This window comes from Thalassophryne amazonica, chromosome 3, assembly GCF_902500255.1.
Source record: "Thalassophryne amazonica chromosome 3, fThaAma1.1, whole genome shotgun sequence".
Lineage (NCBI taxonomy): Eukaryota > Metazoa > Chordata > Actinopteri > Batrachoidiformes > Batrachoididae > Thalassophryne > Thalassophryne amazonica.
In genome coordinates this window covers 17121514-17141157 of record NC_047105.1, presented here as the reverse complement: position 1 = coordinate 17141157, position 19644 = coordinate 17121514, and the positions used below count along the sequence as shown (strand labels likewise).

General features: G+C 39.2%; 1 protein-coding gene across 3 annotated transcripts in view; it reads right to left on the bottom strand.

The window, feature by feature from the left end:
- LOC117506386 (E3 ubiquitin-protein ligase RNF123) overlaps positions 1-19644 on the bottom strand; it is a 382695-nt gene that overhangs the window by 342062 nt on the left and 20989 nt on the right. For all 3 annotated transcript variants that reach the window (XM_034165893.1, XM_034165894.1, XM_034165895.1), the window contains exons 13-19: positions 18589-18714; positions 14185-14277; positions 12139-12212; positions 11728-11845; positions 10424-10523; positions 10125-10186; positions 4134-4205 (exon numbers count right to left, since the gene is read on the bottom strand). In XM_034165893.1, coding sequence (XP_034021784.1) covers positions 4134-4205; positions 10125-10186; positions 10424-10523; positions 11728-11845; positions 12139-12212; positions 14185-14277; positions 18589-18714 — 645 coding nt within the window. The remainder of the gene's footprint in view (positions 1-4133; positions 4206-10124; positions 10187-10423; positions 10524-11727; positions 11846-12138; positions 12213-14184; positions 14278-18588; positions 18715-19644) is intronic.

Below are 19644 nucleotides of genomic sequence, written 5' to 3'. Positions count from 1 at the left end.
CTTTTCAGTCAGGCTTTCGGAAACACCACTCCACCGAGACCGCACTACTGAGAGTGTCTAGTGATATCATGATGGCTGCAGACAAAGGAAGATGCACGGTCCTAGTCCTGCTAGACCTGTCCACAGCCTTCGACACCGTCGACCACAGCATTATGACCAACCGGCTGCGCGATCTGGTAGGGTTGTCGGGGTCCGTGCTGAAGTGGTTTGCCTCATACTTGGAGGAGAGGACCTTTAGTGTGTTAGCTGGCCATAAACTATCGAAAACAGCTGTTTTACAGTATGGTGTCCCGCAAGGTTCTGTTTTGGGGCCACTGCTGTTTCAGTTGTATGTCCTTCCCCTCGGCCAGTTGATTCAGGGCTTCAGGGATATTTCCTACCACCTGTTTGCAGACGACTTACAACTGTACTGCTCCTTTAAGATTTCAGAAGTCCACAAATTGAACTCTTTATTTGACTGACTGCCTGTCACAGGTGAAGAAGTGGCTTAATGGAAACCGTCTGCAACTGAACTCTGAAAAAACTGAGACACTTATTGTTGCCCCTGGCAGTGCTGTTCCTGTTATCAGGAGCCTCCTTGGTGACTTGGGCTTAACGGCAAAAACAAGCCTTAGAAACCTTGGCGTTATTTTCGATGAAGGAATGTCTCTTGTTCAGCACGCAAGCAAGCTTGTGAAGAATTGCTTCTTTCAACTGCGAAATATCACCAAACTTAAACAATTGGTGTCACAGAAAGAATTAGAGGAAATCATCCATGCCTTTGTCTCCACGCGGTTGGACTATTGCAACAGCCTGTTCACTTGCCTGGGTAAGAAGGAGATAAATCGGTTGCAGTATGTCCAGAACTCTGCTGCGAGGCTTCTGACCCGCACCAACAGGAGAGCCCACATCACGCCTATCTTGGAATCCCTCCACTGGCTCCCTGTTGCCTCCAGAATTAATTTTAAAATCTTGGTTTTGACTTTCAGAGCACTACATGGTCAGGCTCCTGATTACATTGCTGACTTGATTCACCCTTACACCTCAGCCCACAGCCTCAGATCTTTAGGTCAGAACCTGTTGATGGTTCCTCGAACCTCCTTTAAAACTCAAGGAGACCGATCTTTTAAAGCCGTAGCGCCTCGTCTCTGGAACAAACTCCCTCTGTCCCTGCGATCCCTGGACTCTGTTGAGATGTTCAAAAAGCAACTAAAGACTTTATTTTTTAAGCAGGCTTTTCATGGCCAATAATCTTTTAGTACTGAGTGTGTATTTTTACTGTATATTTTTATTGTTTTACCTTGTAAAGCGCTTTGTGACCCCTGTCTGTGAAAAGCGCTATATAAATAAAGTTTACTTACTTACTTACTTACTAAATATATAATAATTTCTCATTTCATTTTAATCACCTTATTTTATTATTTATCACTTAAACAGTGCACTTCTCCATGAGGTAGCTTGAACAATCAAGTAATAATCTACCAGACTTAAAAAAATGTACAAATTTCCATGTTATTTTGTCTAAAAATAAATGTCCAAGGTTCCGTATGTTAAACAAGAAATTATCTAATCTGAAATAACAGGTTTTAATTTATAGATGAAAGGTTTTTAAAGAACCATTTATTGATTTAGCTATTTTAATTACAAGTGTTCTAAACTTTTTTTAAACAGTAATCAGAAATTTTGAGGTAACAAACAACAACAAAAAAAAAACATTTCCAAGGATTTTTCTTCAGACACGTGGTTTCTGCACTGATCTGTGGTTCAAATCCCCGCCTGACTGGAAAATCACTAAGGGCCTTTGGGCAAGGTCTTTAATCCCCTATTGCTCTCGGTGTGTTGTGAGCGCCTTGTATGGCAACACGCTGACATCGGGGTGAATGTGAGGCATAATTGTAAAGCGTTCTGAGCGTCTTATGCAGATGGAAGAGCGCTTTATAAATGCAGTCCATTTACCATTTGTACAGATCAGTGGTTTCTGCCACTAGTGTTCCGTGTTTTGGCCCGACGCATCGTTCCTATTGGACAGCGCGAAGCTACATCACAGCTCAGAGCATCGAAAGTTCAAAAGTAAACTTGAAAAGTAAAAGTAAAAAAAAAAAAAAAACAACTTACATTTGCATCCTGACAGTCCTCAGTGTACCTCTCTGATGCTTTATCAGTGTTCAAGTTCAGAGGAGCGCAGTGAACGTGAATGAAGACGCGCTCCTAAATGTCTCGCTCCATTCTGCAGATAAACGATCACAGGACAATTTGTTTTTTCTTTTTGTTAATCAGATCACAGATCGTCATCCTGAGGACTTGGTCAGCACCGGGTCCTGCTGTGCACGGAGGGATGACTGAGCAAGAGTTTCGGTGGGAAAGTGTCCATCATCCTCTTGTCGTTCCATCGAGGCGTCAGGCTGAGCGTGTAAACACACAAACAGCAGTTCTGCCAAAGAAACTTTGCGCGCGTAACTCCCCCCACCTCTGTCCGGTTGAACTTATGTTTTTTCTTTTGTTCAATTAAAAAACAAAAAAAGATTGGGGTGAACTTAGACCGCGTCAACCTGCTGACAAGCGGCAATGCGCGCTCCTGTCAGAAGCGTCACATCAAAAGCCGAGCTAAAGCGACGCTTCTGACGCCTGTGAGGCTTCCGCCGCGTGAAAGGCCCATTAATCTGCAATAATGAGCCTGAAATAGTGCTGATCAAAATAATGAGGATAAAATCTAAATCGGATTCCTGATCAGGATGCAACGTCCGATTCTGATCAAGTCTGAAACCACGTGATCGGATAGGGACATCCCTAATGTTTAGGGTCCCTTCACACATAACACGACGTTGGGCAAAAGATGTTGGGCAAAAGAAACAGAAACCAGAAGAAAATCCACAAATAAAAAACAAAACGGGGAACCGCGAAACATTCCACCTGCTGTCAGAAAGGACACACGGTCAGACAGGCGTGCACAATACAGCGGTGCAAGCAGCTGGAATATGTAGCACTACACTGTGCAGCTGCTGTGGAAAAAAATAAAACCACACACCATATAAACAGTGCAATTTATTGACTCCCTCTTATCGAGTGGACAATACAAGTATGAGCCTTCTGTTCCTCTGTATATGACTCATGGTCACAGACGTACAGTCATAAATGACATGAATGAAGCAGTGCGCGCTTATCATGCCCACATCTGCTGTTGTCTGTTAGTTGTAGCAACAGCTGTACGAGGCAGCTCCAATTTTTCACGAGTGGTATTTGACTCCTCCTTCGTGCACCATGCTTCATTCGTGTTGTGTGTGAAGAGGCCCTTAAATGAAGCAACCAACCATGTGAAGTAGACGAGACATTCATCACAAAAGTGACTGAAGTAGAAGAAGTATTCTTCACAATTCTATGAATTGTGGACAGACAATGGACACGTAACCATGACATTAGCTCACTAGACCTTTGGTCCAGATCAGTTAAACACAGACCAAAAGAGCTGAAATCTTAATAGATTTAAACTAAACATGGGCGTTACCAAAAAGATTTAGCATGCCAAGATCAGATGATGATCAAGATGTACAAAAAAAGTACATGAATAAATGAAATTAAATAGTAGTTCCCATTCAACATAGCGTTTAATTCACTGTACAGAACATATGAAACAAGAGAAATAAAAACAGACATGGAAAATCATTTTAATTATCTAATGTATTTACTCTGACTTGAACTCCATCCCCTTGACGTGATGCTTGTTGCATTGCGTGATGTGCACCAATTTCACTTACTGGTATCGTATATAAGCTCCAACAGGAAGAAACGTGGTTTTAGGATTTACAAACATTTTTGACAGTTAAACTTCATAAAAAAAAACTTTTTTTAATGTGTGAGTTGTATTAGAAGTCAGCAAAACTAAATTTAGTGGTCACTAATGATTTTCAAAAGTTAGCCAAAAACCTAATCCACTGATGAAAAAGTCAGCTTGGTTAATTGGCTGTTAGCTGAACTGCACCCCACCACTGTGTTCCTTGGTGTTCCTTGGTGGAACTTGTCAAAATGACACCCTTTACTTTACTGCTACCTGGGACCAACAACACGCAATTAGCTATGACCTTATGGCAGGCTGCACAGAAAGTCAAAATAGTCTCATTATAATTTGAGTAACTTGCACATGGTGATTCTTCTCTTACCCCTCTGTTGCTGGCATTTTCTTGAAGAAACTTCCTAAATTTGTTCAGGAAGATGTACCGTGACGCTTCACCCTAAATGAGAAAGGTGACACGATAACAAATGAGCTGAAAGAGGCTGTGAAGCAGAAAAGATTCAACATCGGGCAGGGAACAACCCCATTATCGCCTCTGTTTGGCTTTGTCAATCCCTTAATTAAACATCAAGTTTGTGACAGTCACAGGCACACAGGTTTCGTTTGCAGCTGGAGTCAGGATGGTGTGGGATGAGAAGCTTAAAAACCTCTTGTGAGTCTTTTTAATTAGCTTCGTCACTGTAGTGTGGAGAACAAGTCAAACACGTGAATTTGATTAAGTCTTAAAGTTGTTGACCGATATTAATATTGAATCAAGACTGGATTTATCTGAGGGTTATCACACTTAATCATACGGTAGAGTGAATAATTTCTAATTGCCTTTTCTGTCATTGCCTGAGTTGCCCTGTGGTCACAGTAAATGAGCCACAAAGCTGCTGACACCCCCAGTCACACCTTGGCGATTTAGCCAGCGTATGCCGACCGTATTAAAAACAATGGTGTACATCTAATAAGTCATGGGTATGTTTTTTTTTTTTTTTAAGTTAAGAGCACGCTGAAATACATCGTAATATGCACACGTGGGATATAAGTTGTAGTTACGTCCGCCAACGGCGTAATAAAATCACCTGCGTTTATTTGTTTGTCTGTCTGTCTGTTAGCAGGATTACGTCAAAACTACAGCACAGATTTTGATAAAATTTGCAACACAGATACATATTAGGCCATGAAAGACGCCATTAAATTTTGGAGGTGATCCAGATCGGAACCCAGATTCTGGATCAAGACTTCGCTTTATATATGCTCTGAAGGATTACGTCAAAACTACTTCACAGATTCTCACCAAATTTGCACCACAGATAGATATTAGAGCATGAAAGACACCATTAAAATTTGGAGGTGATCTGGATCTGAATACAGATTCTGTATCAGGATATCTCTTTATGTACTCTTTGAAGGATTATGTCAAAATTACTTCACGGATTTTGACAAAACCTTCAACACAGATACATAATAGTCCCCCCTGTCTGACTGATCAGACGGGGGGACCGCTCAGACCGTGACCGGCACTTTAATACTTGAAAAGTCACAGCACCTCAATCATTCACCTCAGCCTTTACCACAGCCATTAGTCGAGTCATCAGCAGTCTGCACGCAATGAAAATAAATCCCATGATCCACCAAGACAAAAATAAAATCAAACAATGTCAAATTACGGTTTAGTCTTTGTGTTGTGAAGAGATGCTGTGTTCCACCTGACAAGCAGAAGGGTTCTGCTGGCGGTAGAAACGCAAACTAAGCCAGACTGACCCATACCACACCATGCAGTACCAACCTGAACCACTCGGTGGAAACGGGACTGTCAGCATACGCTGGCTAAATTGTGAAGGTGTAACAGCTGCATAATTTATTTGACATTACGACGATAAATGTATCCTGAATTAATGACAACCCTTAACATTTTGTTTAAATCACAAAATTAGTAATAATAAAAAAAAAAATCTCACAAGTTATGGAAACCTCATAACACCCAAGTGAGATTGTTCTTTTTTTTTTATGTGAATATTCAAGCATTTTGGAGCAAACTGGTGAAAAATACTGCATCATGCTGGTGATTTAAAGGACATGTCGCACGTTATTTAACGTCCCGGTTAGCAACAAAACAACAAAGTATTCATGATTGTAGGTCTATCTGCCTACATATGGTAATAATTAGTGGTCGCTGATGTATTTTATTGCTAATGACTCCTCTTGCTCGGCCAGTCAGCAGGTGTGTTTCTGGAAAGTGTCTTACTCTGCATTTTTTGCCGTTTCTCAGTGTGTGATGTACATCTTAGCAAACGTAGAAACATCCTGATGGCCAACAGACAGAGTGAAATGAACACTGCCACGTCCGATAACGAAGCTTCTGAGCTTTCATTTGAAAGTGATGGCTCGGATTTATCAGATATGGTCGGGGACTTGCCCTGACATCTGGCAGTGAAATTGATGATGATAATGCTGATGCTAATACTGGCCTACTGTTTGGAGCCAGAGGTCCAGCAGTGGGCCGCTGCCACTGAGAAGGATGTAGCTGTTGGGGATGATTGTGTGGGAAACACAAAATGGTGAGAAATCGCTGATAATTCATTTTGTATAACTGTACTGTTTAGGTCTATAGTGACGGCAGATACAGATGCGGACAAACGTATTAGCCCGCATTGAAATTTAATGTTTTAATTTCATTTAAGGTCTTCCAAAATTTCCCAAGTGATTTTTTTATTGTTTTTTTATTTTGTAAACACAGCAATGAAATTTCAACACATTTCTCAAGTTTTATTTTGGATGCTTACAGTCGCTTTACTGAACACACAGAAACATTATTTCACAAAGAGCAAAAACCTTGAGGGTTAAAATTAACAATTATTTTTATATTGCATGTACACTGGAAGATAACACTCCATTACATCTTGATTTTACAGACAGTGACTGTGCCAGTTGGGACCTCTTTGATGGGCATGGACTTGGATATTATTCTCTGGCTGGCAACGGTGGTGGGCACTGTTCAGCTAATCTGATAACCGATAATTATCGGAGCTAATGTTTTTGCTAGCAGATTAGCTTTTCGGATAACTTTTAAAACCATCATCGTACCAATTATTCATTCATTCATTCATCTTCTACCGCTTAGTCCAATTAAGGGTCACGGGGGGCTGGAGCCTATCCCAGCAGTCAGAGAGCGCGAGGCGGGGTACACCCAGGACAGGACGCCAGTCTGTCGCAGGGCCACAAATAGACAAACACAGACACACCCACACACACACACCTACGGACAATTTTAAAGATTCCAATGCACCTAACACCACGTGTCTCTGGACCAATTATCTTCCAATAAATTTAGTTCTGATAACTTTCACTCCGATAACTTTTTTTTTCTGGTAAAGTGAGCAAAGTTTACCAGTCAAGTACGTTTGTAAACTCTAAAGTCAAACATTTTAATCCCTGTCGTGTGTAGATCAGTGGTTTTTGGCAGACTGGCTGTTGCTTGCTGATGATGTTATCAGTAAACACAAAACATGATTGGCCGGTCGACGCAGGGAGCATTGTGGGTAGTGTAGTTCAGCTTCACTTTGGATGTTACAGTGTTGTCACCTGCTTGACACAAAAACAAAACTAATTTTAACATTATTTTATTTCTTTGTGGCATGGTATAAGCTGTGTACAGGGACCTTTCTTCACAGTTTTCTACACCGTTTTGATAAGCAGGATGCTATATATGGATTATTTCTTCAGATAAATCCCACTGAAACTAACAGGTAAGAATTTATATTTACTACGCGTGTCTTTTACTCTGATACTCTTCAGTCAATGCATTAATGGACGTATTTCGATTGTTTAAGCAGCAGGGTTCAAAGCATGTGAAAAAAGTGGCAGCTTTTAGCTCGTAAATGATGGTGTATCTAATACCGAGAAACTGTGACATCTAATACTGTGTTTTACTGCTTTTCAAAGATGATGACAGTGTTTGGGGTTTTATTTTTTAAATTATTCATTTTCATGTGTTCTTTGTGTTTGTGATCCTTGAATTTACCCAGCAGCTCCTGCGGCACATTCAACCCAATTCCAATGAAGTTGGGACATTGTGTAAAATGCAAATAAAAACAGAATACAATGATTTGCAAATCATCTTCAACCTATATTCAATTGAATACACCACGAAGACAAGATATTTAATATTTTATCCACTGTGGTGACCATGACCATGAAGAAAACAGGGTAAATGAAAGACAAACAACAGTCAAAAACCTCAAGCAGACCCCATTCAGTGGGATGGCCATCTGCTTTAGCTGTTCTTTCAAAACAGTAGATGATATATAAAATATTTACAACCCCAATTCCAATGAAGTTGGGACGTTGTGTAAAATGTAAATAAAAACAGAATACAATGATTTGCAAATCATCTTCAACCTATATTCAATTGTATACACCACAAAGACAAAATATTTAATGCTCAAACTGATAAATGTTGATGTTTTCTCATTTTGAAATGGATGCCTGCAACACATTTCAAAAAAGTTGGGACAGGGCAACAAAAGACTGGGAAAGTTGATGAATGTTATAATATAATATAATCAGAAGATTCAGAGAATCTGGAGAACTTTCTACACGTAAGCAGCAAGGCCGAAAGCCAACACTGAATGCCCGTGACCTTTGGTCCCTCAGGCGGCACTGCATTAACAACCAATATCACTGTGTAAAGGATCTTACCGCATGGGTTCAGGAACACTTCAGAAAACCATTGTCAGTTAACACAGTCTGTCGCTACATCGACAAGTGCAAGTTAAAACTCTACCATGCAAAGCGAAAGCCATACATCAACAACATCCAGAAATGCCGCCGCCTTCTCTGGGCCCGAGCTCATTTGAAATGGACAAACGCAAAGTGGAAAAGTGTGCTGTGGTCTGGTAAGTGCCCATGGTATGGGCAACTTACACATCTGTGATGGCACCAACAATTCTGAAAGGTACATCCAGGTTTTGGAGGAACACATGCTGCCATCCAAGCAACATCTTTTTCAGGGACGTCCCTGCTTATTTCAGCAAGACAATGCCAAGCCACATTCTGCACATGTTACAACAGCGTGGCTTCGTAGTAAAAGAGTGCAGGTACTAGACTGGCCTGCCTGCAGTTCAGACCTGTCGAACATTGAAAATGTGTGGCACATTATAAAGCGCAAAATACGACAACGGAGACCCCAGACTGTTGAACAACTTAAGTCATGTATCAAGTAAGAATGGGAAAGAATTCCACCTACAAAGCTTCAACAATTAGTGTCCTCAGTTCCCAAATGCTTATTGAGTGTTGTTAGAAGGAAAGGTGATGTAACACAGTGGTAAACATACCACTGTCCCAGCTTTTTTGAAACATGTTGCAGGCATCCATTTCAAAATGAGCAAATATTTGCACAAAAACAAAGTTTATCAGTTTGAACATTAAATATCTTGTCTTTGTGGTGTATTCAGCTGAATATAGGTTGAAGAGGATTTGCAAATCACTATTGTTTTTATTTATATTTTACACAACATCCCAACTTCATTGGAATTGGACTTGTAAAGTGAAACTGGTTTATCAGAAGCCGACAGTGTAATCTGATGTGGCCGCATCCAAATCAATACTAATAGTTATCAGTTATCTGTAATAAAGATTTTTTTTTTTAGCAGTTTATCGGTTTAGTATCATAAAAGATAACTTTTCAGTTATCTGATTAAAGGTTATCAAAGCTAACTTTTTGTTAGCTATGCCCACCACTGGCTGGCAATCGCGCACCATCCGTGCGTTACGGTGGGAGTTGAGACCTCTTTGATGGCGTGGACCTGGACATTATTCTCCGGCTAGCGATCACACACCATCTGTGCTTGATGATGCCCTCTTTGATGGTGTGTACCTGGTCGTTATTCTTTGGGTGGCAACTGCATGTGATCCATGCATGATGGCGTCTTTGATGGTGTGGACTTTACATACTTAATCTTGGAAATTATTCTACAAGTAGGTGAGTGCCCTGTTAAGTTTTTTCCTTTTCTATTTTGTTCTCCTCAGTGGAGTTGGTATCAATTTGCAATTAATCTGCGGTTCCATTCTTAACATCAAAAGCAACATTCCATTCAACAGCGCGCTGGGATGTTTCCTCAAAGCTACGTAAATACTGTCAGATATAAGTACTCATGAGTACTTTGATTTTGGCAGTCTCCATAGCTATTGCAAATGCCATATACTTTGAGATCGGTCACAGACGTACAATATAATACAGGTGTGTCATCAGATGCTCATTATCAGCCTAAATCTGTTTTTTACGATTTCTGTGCGACATGTCCTTTAAAATGTCAATATTCCTAATCTTACTGAGTTGATGGTACAAAATAAAATTCTAAACTATACGTACTGTTGCTTTATCTTTGTTATTTAGCAGCAATCGCAGTATCTGCACTTGCAATTCTTCCACCACTACAAGAACAAAAGAGAAAACTACTGAGTTAAGACTGCACATCAAGATTAATCTACATTCAACTTTAAGTTTTAATACAAATGGAGCAGTTATACTATGACAATAACATATTTGGGGAAAAAGGAATTTTAGGAGTCCCATTGTTTTTGATAAAAATCAAATGTGCTGTATTTACAATAATGAAATGAATGCAAAAAATGCAGTTTTGTGACAAGATAAGCGTTAAGAAACCTGACCTTCAATCCTCTTTTTCAGTCTCTGACAGCCTCTCTCGTAAGCTCGGCGCCTCAATCGTTCATCTGCACTTTCGTCTTTGGGGTCTCGCTCATCTTTCCCCTGGGCGTGAAGCAAATTGCAATTAAATGAAAGTAAAATAGAAGAAAACATCTCATAGCCAGTTAGGAAGCAAAAGCAGGCTGTTAACTGTATAGCAGTAGCAACTCCGCGAACAAGCAAATAAAGGACCTCAAGTACTACAGATTACTGCACATAATCAACAGCAAACCTAGTTCAGGCCATGGAAATATAGACCTGGAATGGACATGCGCACCTCAATCTATTAGCGTTGCTAAACACAGCGTGGCACCTTTGCTAAGGGTGGAGATGTGCAGATCATAAATAATAAACTGACCGCTTTTTTTCAAACTAGCGTCACTATTTCCTAACAGATTTTAATAAACGCAGACTTGTTTCAAAGCCCATTGAAAGCTCTTTCCAATGAACCTATGCATGTGTGGGTGAAAAAAAAAAAACATAAAAAATGCAGAAATTTGGGGAAATTATGACAAACTGTGCTGCTTTGCTCGCCCTATTGTTGCTATTTGTTAACAGATTTTAATAAAAGTAGGTTTGTTTTAAAGCCCTTTAATTGCTCCTTCCAATGAACCCATACATGTCTGGATAAAAAAATCCTTATGTATTAAAATATAAATCTGAACTATGTCTTGCCATTGTGGTCATTTACCTTGCTGTTTTTTCCACTGTAATATTATTGCTTGTCTTTTAATGACAACAACATATATATGATTTTTACTAACATTTTATTACAAGTAGATATAAAGCCATTCAGAATTTATGACTTTTGACCCTCAGTCAAAGTAAAAAGTACCACCCCCATCCCCTCCAACCACACTGTTAAAATTTAAATGCCGCCTGTGACCACCATGTACATATCATATTAAACAACAACTGCAAGTATATATACATAAATATATTCAAACATTTTTTTTTCTGTATTTGTATGCATGTGAACACAGCTTAATGAAAAGAACTTATGGTGCTGAGTTGTTTTTGTAGTTGGTGCAGTTGATGGCGAAGCACTGGCTGCCTTTTTTCCCCTCATTTCGCTTCTGTTTAACACGTGCCATAACTGGCTAAAGGCACTCTCTCCACCCCTAGTAATGGCCACCGTGTGCACGCCGCTCGTCACGTGACGTCCATCCCAGGTCTATATTTCCATGGTTCAGGCATCTAGCATTAAAAAAATGTAACTCAGATTGTGCAACAAATCTCAGTGCATTAGACCACCTAGCTGTTGTACCTCTTTGTCAAAATGTGTGGGCCACCAGGTGGTCGGGATAAGCTCCTCTAGCCCCGCCTCCTTGACTCTCAGGGGTGTTTTAATATAAAAGAATACGACCGAACGCAACACATCAAATGTGAATGTCTGTTAAGGATTAAGACGCACTATGCCTTCAAGTGACTCAGTGGCACATTTATATCATGAAATTTTAACACATATTATCATGAATTGGCTATTTAGAACATTCTCATGATTTATTATTCTAAATGTCTAAATTGTGCATAGGATTTTTTGCACAGCAGTATTTGTGTGTACAAAGGGCCTATCGATCCTTTAACATATTCTACGTACAATTAAGTGATAATATTCATGAAGTAATTTTAATATGCATGAAAGTTAAAACATTCCAAAGAAAAGTAAGAAGGATATAACACATTGTTAAGCAGGTATTTCCTGGATTTCTCATGGCGTAGGATGGCTGTGGTCAGGCGCAGATAGTGGATCTGGAACACAAAAATGGAACAAAACAGTTTGTTATCAACAGTTGAATAAAGAGAGACACACACACCCTTCCACTCTGTGTAGCTTGTTATCAGGTCAAACATGGCTGTATACACTGCTTATGAAAAATCTCACCATCGTGGACTTTTATGCACTTAATTAAGAGGACAAACATAAAGCTTCTTTATGCAAAATAATTTTCATTGTATGCCCATTAATTTCAAAAGGAAACAAATCTCTACAATGTACTCTACATTATATAAAATATAAAACACAGTAATGTACTGGTTCATTTTGAGTACCATATTTTCTGGAGTATAACTACAATTTATACTCTGGTGTGACTTATATGCCAAAAAGTCACACGTTCATTATTAATAATAAAAATTATAATGACTATTTATATAGAACTTTCCAAGGAATCAAATGACTGACAAAACATTTCTTTCTTTTTATTGGACTTAATGTCCCATCGTCCATCCTCAATGCTCTGAATGTTTGTTAGAAGTGGTCTGTATGTTCTATTTTTTTTCTTAAAAAAACCACAAAAATATTACAAAATTAAAATAAATAAATAAAAAAAATCTCTGACAAAACAAAATACACTGTAAGAATAAATTACAATAAATAATACACTGCAACAATGCACAAAAATCCCAAATTCAATATATTAAAATATGAGGAAGAAAAAAAAAGTGTGAGCTCAAAGTGCAACTTAAACTCCAGTGCAACTTCTTGCAGCTGTACTCCGAAACTTTTAAAGACTTCTTGTACAGTATTATGCAGTAAACTATAAAATAAAACATTACTAATAAGATTTTTTATTACTCCAAAGTAAAAGATTCATTGTAACAGGGAGGAGCATAAGTGCTGGAGACAGTGTGGAAGCCAAGATGCCAATCACTGGCACATATTTTGGGACTGCCCAATAATAAAATCTGGAAGGAACCCTGCATGATACTGCGGGATTTAACCACTTATGGGGACAGCCGCTCTCGCTGCGCAGTATACGAGGTCTGTTAGAAAAGTATCCGACCTTTTCATTTTTTTTTTCAAAAACCTGATGGATTTGAATCACATGTGCTTGCATGAGTCAACCTTGAACCTTCGTGCGCATGCGTGAATTTTTTCACGCCTGTCGATTGCGTCATTTGCTTGTAAGCAGCCTTTGTTTTTGAAAAAAATAAAAAGGTCGGATACTTTTCTAACAGACCTTGTATACACAGTATAACTTCACACGGAAAAATGGTGTACCGTTTTGTTTTCATTTGCAATCACCAAAGCAGCGGCGAAAAGTGCAGTTTTTTCAGTTCCCAGTGGAGAAGGGAAGACGAGATAAATGGGAGCGGTCATGTCGGTAAGTGTTAGCTTACACAGCTAACAAGAGTAGCTGCATTCTTTCATCTGCACAATCGCTTCGATATGTTTGTTCTCAGAATAGTCTGGATTCACTTTTCACTTCCACATCTTGTTTCTATTGTATATTTGTAATTTATATTCTATATTTGTACTATTATGTATTTTAAAATCCTATTTCTATTTGACTTAACTTAGTTTAAGTTCTTCTCTCCAACTAGCTATTTGCACTGAGCACATGAGGCAAATGCAATTTCCCCCCAGGGATTAATAAAGTATTCTGATTCTGATTATCATGGCAGTTATAAAGTAAATCGAAACAACTCAAGGGTCAAGTGATGAGTTAGCAACATTCAATAGAGCAAGTCTAAGTAATGAATAAAGATCTGTAGTAAGTCAATGCGACAATGGTGCCCCCAATCACCTCTGACCAATTCTTTACAGAAAGTGTCCAATTTCAATAGAGCTGCTTTTGAATCATTCTTTGGTGATCCTCAAGTGCTTCCGAGCACAGGCTTCGATACTTTATTCCAAATATCGTCTACCCTGTAATTGATATAAAAAAAAAATTCCAAAAGGTTACTGATCATCTGGAAGTGGAACCAACTCTCATCCTACCTGGAATCCAAGGTCAGGGATAATGGGGGAGAAGCGGTATGCCCTCAGCAAAGACATCATCAGCTGCTTCAGGCACTCGTTCACTTCATAGTCCTGCAAAGACAACAAACAGCAAGACAATTAACCCTATTTATACTGTGAGCAACCTTGCACACAAGCATGCAAAAGGAGACTCTCAGGATGAACGGGGTGAACACAGCAAGAGTCCAATTGAATCAAGACACAATAAAAAATAAATATTGACAGAGCAGGAATTTAAAAAAAAATTCATTTCTGATTTGTTGGCATTGTGAACAAATACTTGTTTGTTTTGTTAGAAGCAAATACCTGCCTGTTTTAGATATGAGAACAAGTAATAACATCTCCTCTGGATGTTTGTGGCAATTATTTACCATTTTAATAGCAAATAATAGCCACAATGTAGATTTCGCAGGGCAGAAAAAGCTAATACTTTTACTATGAAAGGAATCTGTTGTATGAAATATTTCAATGACATGACATTACACTGACAGTGCAGTGACATTAAATCATGGGTTATAGCAATACATTTTCATCCGACTGAAATTTTTTCCAGGAAAAAAATCAATGCCAGGAATTTCCTAAAATGTGGTGTAGTGGGGGCACACACACTCTTTTTTTTCCTCAATAAATACAATAAACACATTATACAGTATACAAATTTATTCTAAATAGCCTCTAAGGAGAGAGAGACAAAGCATAAAAAGAATGCAAAACCTGAACATAAAAGGTACATAAAAGGGTGGTGGGGGGCGGGTTGTAGTCTTGATTCTGGGGAGTCTGGGAGATCTCCCCCAGAAAACTTTTAAAAGAGCAAGTTAAATTTGTATATTTTAGTGAATTTTAATGAGTATGAAGCCCTCTGAAACAGCAAAAACTCACTTCAAACTGTTAAGTAAAAATACAGTATTGATTATGGGGGTCTGGGGGTTCTCCCCCAGAAAATTTTTAAAAGAGCAAGTCAAATTTTGTGTATTCTGGTGAATTTTAATAGGTATGAAGCCCTCTGAAATAAAGAAAACTCACTTCAAACTGTGAAGTAAAACTACATTATTGATTATGGGGGTCTGGGGGATCTCCCCAAAAACATTTTAAAAGAGCAAGTCAAATTTTGTATATTCTGGTGAATTTTAATAGGTATGAAGCCCTCTGAAACAAAGAAAACTCACTTCAAACTGTCAAGTACAAATTCTTTGCCTTCTGTAGTATTTTGTTCGGTTCCATTCAGGTAAACGCACCAAAAGGGTGCTGTGTCGCTGGCTGTACAGTCAATAAAATACAAAATTAGGGCATAAAGCAATTGACAACGTTGTTCTGCTGTGCACAAAGTAACACTGTCACCCATTTTGAAAATGCATGCGCACTGAGAAACTCAAAACTGGCTTATTCACATTTAATCTGTAAAATGCTCTCACTCGTAAAACAAACTAGGGCTGCAACAAATGATCATTTTAGTAATCGATTAATCGGTTGATTATTTTTTTCAATTAATTGTTTTTATTTTTTGTTTTTTACTTACATGTTAGTTTTGTCATTATTTCTTGAAGTGAGTTATTATTAAAAGGCCTTTATCACGCAACATCAATGTTTGAACTTGTAACAAAGTTATTATGTTATATTCTCGTCAAAAACATACCTGGAGTAGTGTTTTGTTTAATTTTGCACATCACCGACACACCACAAAGAGATTTCCATCAGGTTTCACCCTATTATGAGCATTTTTAGATGCCAACAGAAACTATCTCAACCAGTGACAACATATTACAGCAAGAGTCCACAAACGTTTTTTGAAGGCCTGACTAAAGTGCAATATGTTATCTTTAATAAGATATTTTCATGAAAAAAGACACAAATGTGCAAATTACTGCATTTTATTTTTTTCTTGTGTAAAACACAGCTTAGATGTGGTTTGACCAAAACAAATTGGCATTAAACTTAAATAAAACAGGGATGAAGTGGAGGTGTAAGAGTCACTTGGTGTTCACAGGAAAAAGCTATTTATTTCTATATTTTTTTATTTATGTTCACTGTTAGTTGGTTTTATCTTTTGTGTTGTTTCTTTTTGTCTGTTTCTCGAAAATTGCATTGTAGCATTATTAGTTATTATTACTATTATTGTTGTTGTTGCTATTATTATTATTAATATATAAATAAAAATAAATAAAATATTACAATTTGTAATACATTTGACTCTTTTACAGCTTAATGCTAACTTTAACATTGAAAATGCCATAGGCATGCTAACATGTTAGCATCGGTCCTGTCTTTAAGTTATAAAATACATTTATCAACTGTTTCAGAAGACCATAACAGGTAGGTAAAGGTAAATATTACTTACAGACATATGCTCTTTAAGGTTTTAGCAGGGAAAAAGTAAGATAAAGCGAAATAAAACAAAGAACCGAAGCAGCAGATTGAAGCATTGCTTCACTGGTTCAAAGTAAAGCCACGCCCTGCTCTACATGGGGAAGGTCTGCCAATGTTCCCACAAAGACAGGGAGGAGAAGGACCGCGGCTCAAGGCAAGCAGTAAACAGAGCGGACAGGAGTGAAAATTCACAAAGTCCCTTCCTCCGCGGTGCGGCGCCATACACGCTGACATTGTTGCTGCTTTGATTAGTGCAGAATGGGATGTAGCTTTGACAGTGAGAGTATCATATTTCGGCCCCAAAACATGCATAACACCACGTGCGCGCGCGCATGTGTGGTTAAATTTTCCAAATGACGGAAATCCGTCGTGGTGACGGAGAACTTTAACCCATGGTGTAGTAATTTCATTTTCTTACTTTTTCGAGGAGTGATGCTGTGCGAAAGGGCTGTTTATTAAGTGGTCACTCCCATCCCTGTCATTTATACAGAGCTTTCTTATACGTACAAATCAGCCATAAATATTACAGATGGCTTTCAGTAAAATTACATTTCTCTACTTCCCCATATAACATTAATCACATCCGTATAGGGGTTTTGTCAACTAAATGCCACGACTGAACAATTACAACATAATTAACATACGAGGTCTGTGAGAAAAGTAACGGACCTTTTTATTTTTTTCAAAAACTATATGGATTTGATTTATATGTTTTTACGTCAGCCAAGCTTGAACCTTCGTGCTCATGTGTGAGTTTTTCCACGCCTGTCGGTTGCGTCATTCGCCTGTGGGCAGGCTTTGAGTGAGCACTGGTCCACCCCTCTCGTCGTTGTTTCATTGTGAGGAAATGGCGGAATGATTTGGGCTTTTTTTCCATCAGAATTTTTTCAGAAACTGTTAGAGACAGGCAGCTGGAAACCATTCGAAAAATTTATCTGGCTTTCGGTGAAAATTTTACGGGCTTCACAGAGAATAAGGAGTGTTACTACAGCTTTAAGGACGGCCCACAATGGCGCACGGCGCGCCGCGCTCCGAGCCGCCATCGACAGGCAGAAACCACCACATCATTTCTAAACGGATGGCTGAGTGGAGCCGGGACCGTCGTGTGCAATTTCTCTATTATTATTATTATCACAAGAGCTGGACATCAGCCATTTTCCGGCAGATTTCACTTTTAACAAGAGATTTTGTCAGAGCACAAGTTGTGCCAGAGCACAAGTTGGGACATGCCCAGCTCTCCACAATTTCTCTTATACTCACTCGACTGGTAAGCACTGAAAGCCGAGATAGGCATGTCCCAACTTGTCCTCTGGCACTCTGAAACGGAGGTGTTCCTTTGTCTCGCTTCATCAGCGGCTCCGTCAAGACGCGCGAAGCCTCCGTGTGGCTTTCCATGACAAAATCTCTTGTTAAAAGTGAAATCTGCCGGAAAATGGCCGATGTCCAGGTCTTGTGATAACCGGAGAAATTGCACACGACGGTCCCGGCTCCACACAGCCATCCATTTAGAAATTATGTGGTGGTTTCTGCCTCTCGATGGCGGCTCTGAGTGCTGCGTGCCGTGCGCCATTGTGGGCCGTCCTTAAAGCTGTAGTAACACTCCTTGTTCTCTGTGAAGCCCGTAAAATTGTCACCGAAAGCCAGATACATTTTTCGAATGGTTTCCAGCTGCCTGTCTCTAACAGTTTCTGAAAAAATTCTGATGGGAAAAAAAAGCCCAAATCATTCCGCCATTTCCTCGCAATGAAACAACGACGAGAGGGGTGGAGCAGTGCTCACTCAAAGCCTGCCCACAGGCGAATGACGCAACCGACAGGCATGGAAAAACTCACGCATGCGCACGAAGGTTCAAGCTTGGCTGACGTAAAAACATATGAATTAAATCCATATAGTTTTTGAAAAAAATAAAAAGGTCTGTTACTTTTCTAACAGACCTCGTATGTACATGTACTTACAGCACTTATTTTATGTATACTTCAACAATGGTGCTGTGTGTCATGTTTGTTTGTGTCCACATGCCTCCATTAGTAGCCAGAAGAGGTCCAGGAGCTGTTGTATGAGCGGATGTTCATCTACTGATCCTCCTCCTTCTAGAATACCCAACAGGAAGTTCATCAGCACATCCTCCACCAGGTACACTTTACACTGAAGAGACAATAAAGACACTCAGGTCAGGGTCAGATCTGGGAGCATGCCCTGCATCCACCAATCTATGGGACCAACCAAGGCTGTGGAATGCTTTTGTTGTGTGCATGTGTGTGCCTCTGAAATACCATAATTCTTTAATGCTTGTTATATGCTAGTTAGTCTGGCCGATGAAAAACTCAACAACCACACAGTCATTTTTTCAAGCAGCATCTAAAATTGCCTGAAGATGGGTAGTAAGATTTTTCTGAGAAAAATTGTAACTATGTTTTTAAGCACAATATAAATCCCTTTGCTCACAATGGAGGCACTCAGCTCATGCTAACATTAGCCCATTATCGTAGTGCTATGTGACACACGTCCGCATCATTATGGGACATTAGCGAGTTTTCATGCCAACATTGGCCCACAAGCATCATGCTATGTGACGCCAGTTAGCATCTCATTGTGTGAGACATGCATGTTGTCATGATAACGTTAGCATCACGTTATGCGACACTAGCAAGTTTTCAAGTCATGAATGATTAAATCTATTGTGAATCACTGCTTTAAGGCACGCCCTTCACTCAGGTCCTCAGCCACCACAAGTATGTATTTTTAAGCCCCATTATAAATCGCGTTGCACATAATGCCATGTGAGCACCTTAAATGCCACTAAGCCAATTATATAAAGACTGTAACTTTACAAAAACAAGGAAACAGTGCTGCAACACTGACATTTACCAACCATGAACTTCAACTGAATTAAATACATATAATTTAGAAGGACCTTAGAACATGTTTCTCAGTATTTTTCCAGTAACTGCTCTAAGGGTAAGCACATGAATCAACAGATTCTACCCATATTTATTGACTGTGATCATAAGATAAGATAAAACTTTATTGATCGCACAGAGGAGAAATTCACAGAATAAGAATATATTTTACTCA